This window comes from Babylonia areolata, chromosome 15, assembly GCF_041734735.1.
Source record: "Babylonia areolata isolate BAREFJ2019XMU chromosome 15, ASM4173473v1, whole genome shotgun sequence".
Taxonomy (NCBI): Eukaryota; Metazoa; Mollusca; class Gastropoda; order Neogastropoda; family Buccinidae; genus Babylonia; species Babylonia areolata.
The window spans coordinates 24,761,562-24,764,061 of NC_134890.1; the positions used below are offsets into that span (position 1 = coordinate 24,761,562).

Here is a 2,500-nt window from a genome sequence, read left to right on the forward strand (position 1 = left end):
GGGTGGTGGAGGTGGGTGTGGGATTTGGGATGGGAGTTGGTGTTGGGGTCAAGGGGAAATGGGGAGGCTGGGGGTGGGGGGGGGATGATGGTGGGGTGGCGTCGGGTACACCAACTGCACCAGCTGCAGCACCGGTAAGTGTCAGCGGGAAGGGAGGGAGGGAGGGGGAAGGTTGGGTGTGGTGGTGGGTTTGGTTTTTTTGGATGGGAGTTCGGTGTTGGGGGTAAGGGGAAATGGAGGTGGGGGGATGATTGGGGGGTTCGGGGGGGGGGGGGGGTGACGGGTACACCAACGGCAACAGTAAGTGACAGGGGGAAAGGAGATGGGGGGGGGAGGGGTTGGGATGGGGGTGATGGTGGGGGTAGGGGAGAGAGGAATGATGGTGGGGTAGGTGTTAGTTGTTGTTTTTGTTTGTTTGTTTTTTTGTTGTTTTTTTGTTTTTGTTTTGTTTTGCTTTTTGTTTTGTTTTGTTTTTTTGTATTTTGGGGGCGGGGGGGGGGGATGGGGGCGGGGTGGGTGGGTTCTGTCTGTAAGGTAAATTAGGTACGTGTTTGACTTGTTTTGGGGTTGTTGTTTTTTCCATTTATCACACTTTAATTGGCTGTATGGTCGTTTCAGTTACATGTTTATACGTTATGATAGTGACGGAGATTTTCAGATGAACGGTAAGAAATCAACTACATGTGCAGGCAAATGAAAGAAAGGAAAAAAGGGGCGTCATCGCACTGTAACGACGCGCTCCTCCTGGGGAGAGCAGCCCGAATGTCACACTGAAAAGAAATGTTCGATACAGTACGATACAATGTAATGCACTATGATACAATACAATGCACTACAATATAATACAATACAATACCATACAATACATTACACTACACTACAGTGCAAAACAAAACAATGCAATGCAGCCTAATCCTTATCATTGTCGTTGTTGTTATATTGTTGTACCGCTGCCTTTTTTTTTTCCTTGCGTGTCCATGTGGCTGATCTTGAAGTCTGCTTGTGTCTTTAATTTTGGTAACTGAATAATCTGTGTGTGTGTGCGTGCGTGCGTTCGTGTGTGTGTGTGTGTGTGTGTGTGTGTGTGTGTGTGTGTGTGTGTGCGCGCGCGCGCGCGACAGACCTGACGGAGTGTGACATGGATGTGGACTGCCACCAGTTCGGGTTCTGTAACCTGACGGCTGGCTACTGCTACTGTAAGGAGGGCTACGTCGGCGATGGAGCGGAAGTCTGCAACGGTACGTCAACGACAACCACGTCGATGATGATGATGATGATGTTGGTGGTGGTGGTGGTTGTGGTGGTGGTGGTGGTGGTGGTGGTGGTGAATTTAACCATGACGACGACGACAACGAAAACGACGAAGACAACAACGGCTACGACGATGATGATGACGATGATGATGACGATGATGATGATATGGTGGTTGTGGTGTTGGTGGTGCTGGTGCTGGTGGTAGTGGTGGTGGTGGTGGTAGTGGTGGTGGTAGTGCTAGTAGTGGTGGTGGTGGTGGTGGTGGATTTGACTACGCCAACGAAAACGACAAAGACAACGACGGCTACGACGATGATGATGACGATGATGATGATATGGTGGTTGTGGTGTTGGTGGTGGTGAATTTGTCGATGACGACGACGACAACGAAAACGACGAGGGCAACTGTCCTGTGTTGCCCACGTTGGAGTGGTAATGATGATTATTATAACCCCTACATCGAAAACTGTTGTTAACTCTTTCCATACGAACGGCGAAAGAGACGACGTTAACAGCGTTTCACCCCAATTACCATCATCAAGATATTGCAAGCGGAAGGCTCTTATACTGAAGACGTGAATGTTGAAAAAGAATACCACAATTCTGATGACGGAAGCTAAAGGTTGGGTCATTCAGACACCCACTGGACATCCGAGGGTCTGTGTAGAGGAGAAGAGAGGACTGGCCGTACTGAGTGAGTTAAAACTGCTGTGCTGCCCCACGCTGGAGTTATCATGATGATTATAACTACTCCATCAGTCACTGTTGATTAAACTGCTGTGCTATGAGTGACCGTGATGATTATTGTAACCCCTGCATCGAATACTGTTGATTATACCGCTGCTTTGCCCATATTAACCCTTTCACCGCCAGTCAATTTAGAGTACAAAATTCCCTTGTGGTATAAACACAGAAAAGACAGTGGCTAAGAATAGCTGGGGATTCCCCCTGCGATGTATAGAAAATATGGCCTATCCTACTACCGAACATTAAGAGCAGTAGGTTCATGGATAACAGACCAATGAATGGTCACCTTTCAGTGACATGGGTCCTCTACCACGCCTGTGCATAAAATTAATGCGAGCTTGGCGGTGAAAGGGTTAAAGTGATCATAATGAGTATTGTAACCCCTACATCGAATACTGTTGATTATACTGCTGTGCTGCCCACGTTGGAGTGGTCATGATGATTATTGTAACTCATCCTTTGATCACTGTTGATTATACCGCTGCGTTGCCCGCGTTGG

General features: G+C 48.1%; 1 protein-coding gene across 2 annotated transcripts in view; it reads left to right on the plus strand.

Annotated features, from left to right (window-relative positions):
• The window catches only part of LOC143290501 (uncharacterized), a 132,678-nt gene that overhangs the window by 43,980 nt on the left and 86,198 nt on the right, over positions 1 to 2,500 (plus strand). For both annotated transcript variants that reach the window (XM_076599997.1, XM_076599998.1), the window contains one exon: positions 1,122 to 1,238. In XM_076599997.1, coding sequence (XP_076456112.1) covers positions 1,122 to 1,238 — 117 coding nt within the window. The remainder of the gene's footprint in view (positions 1 to 1,121; positions 1,239 to 2,500) is intronic.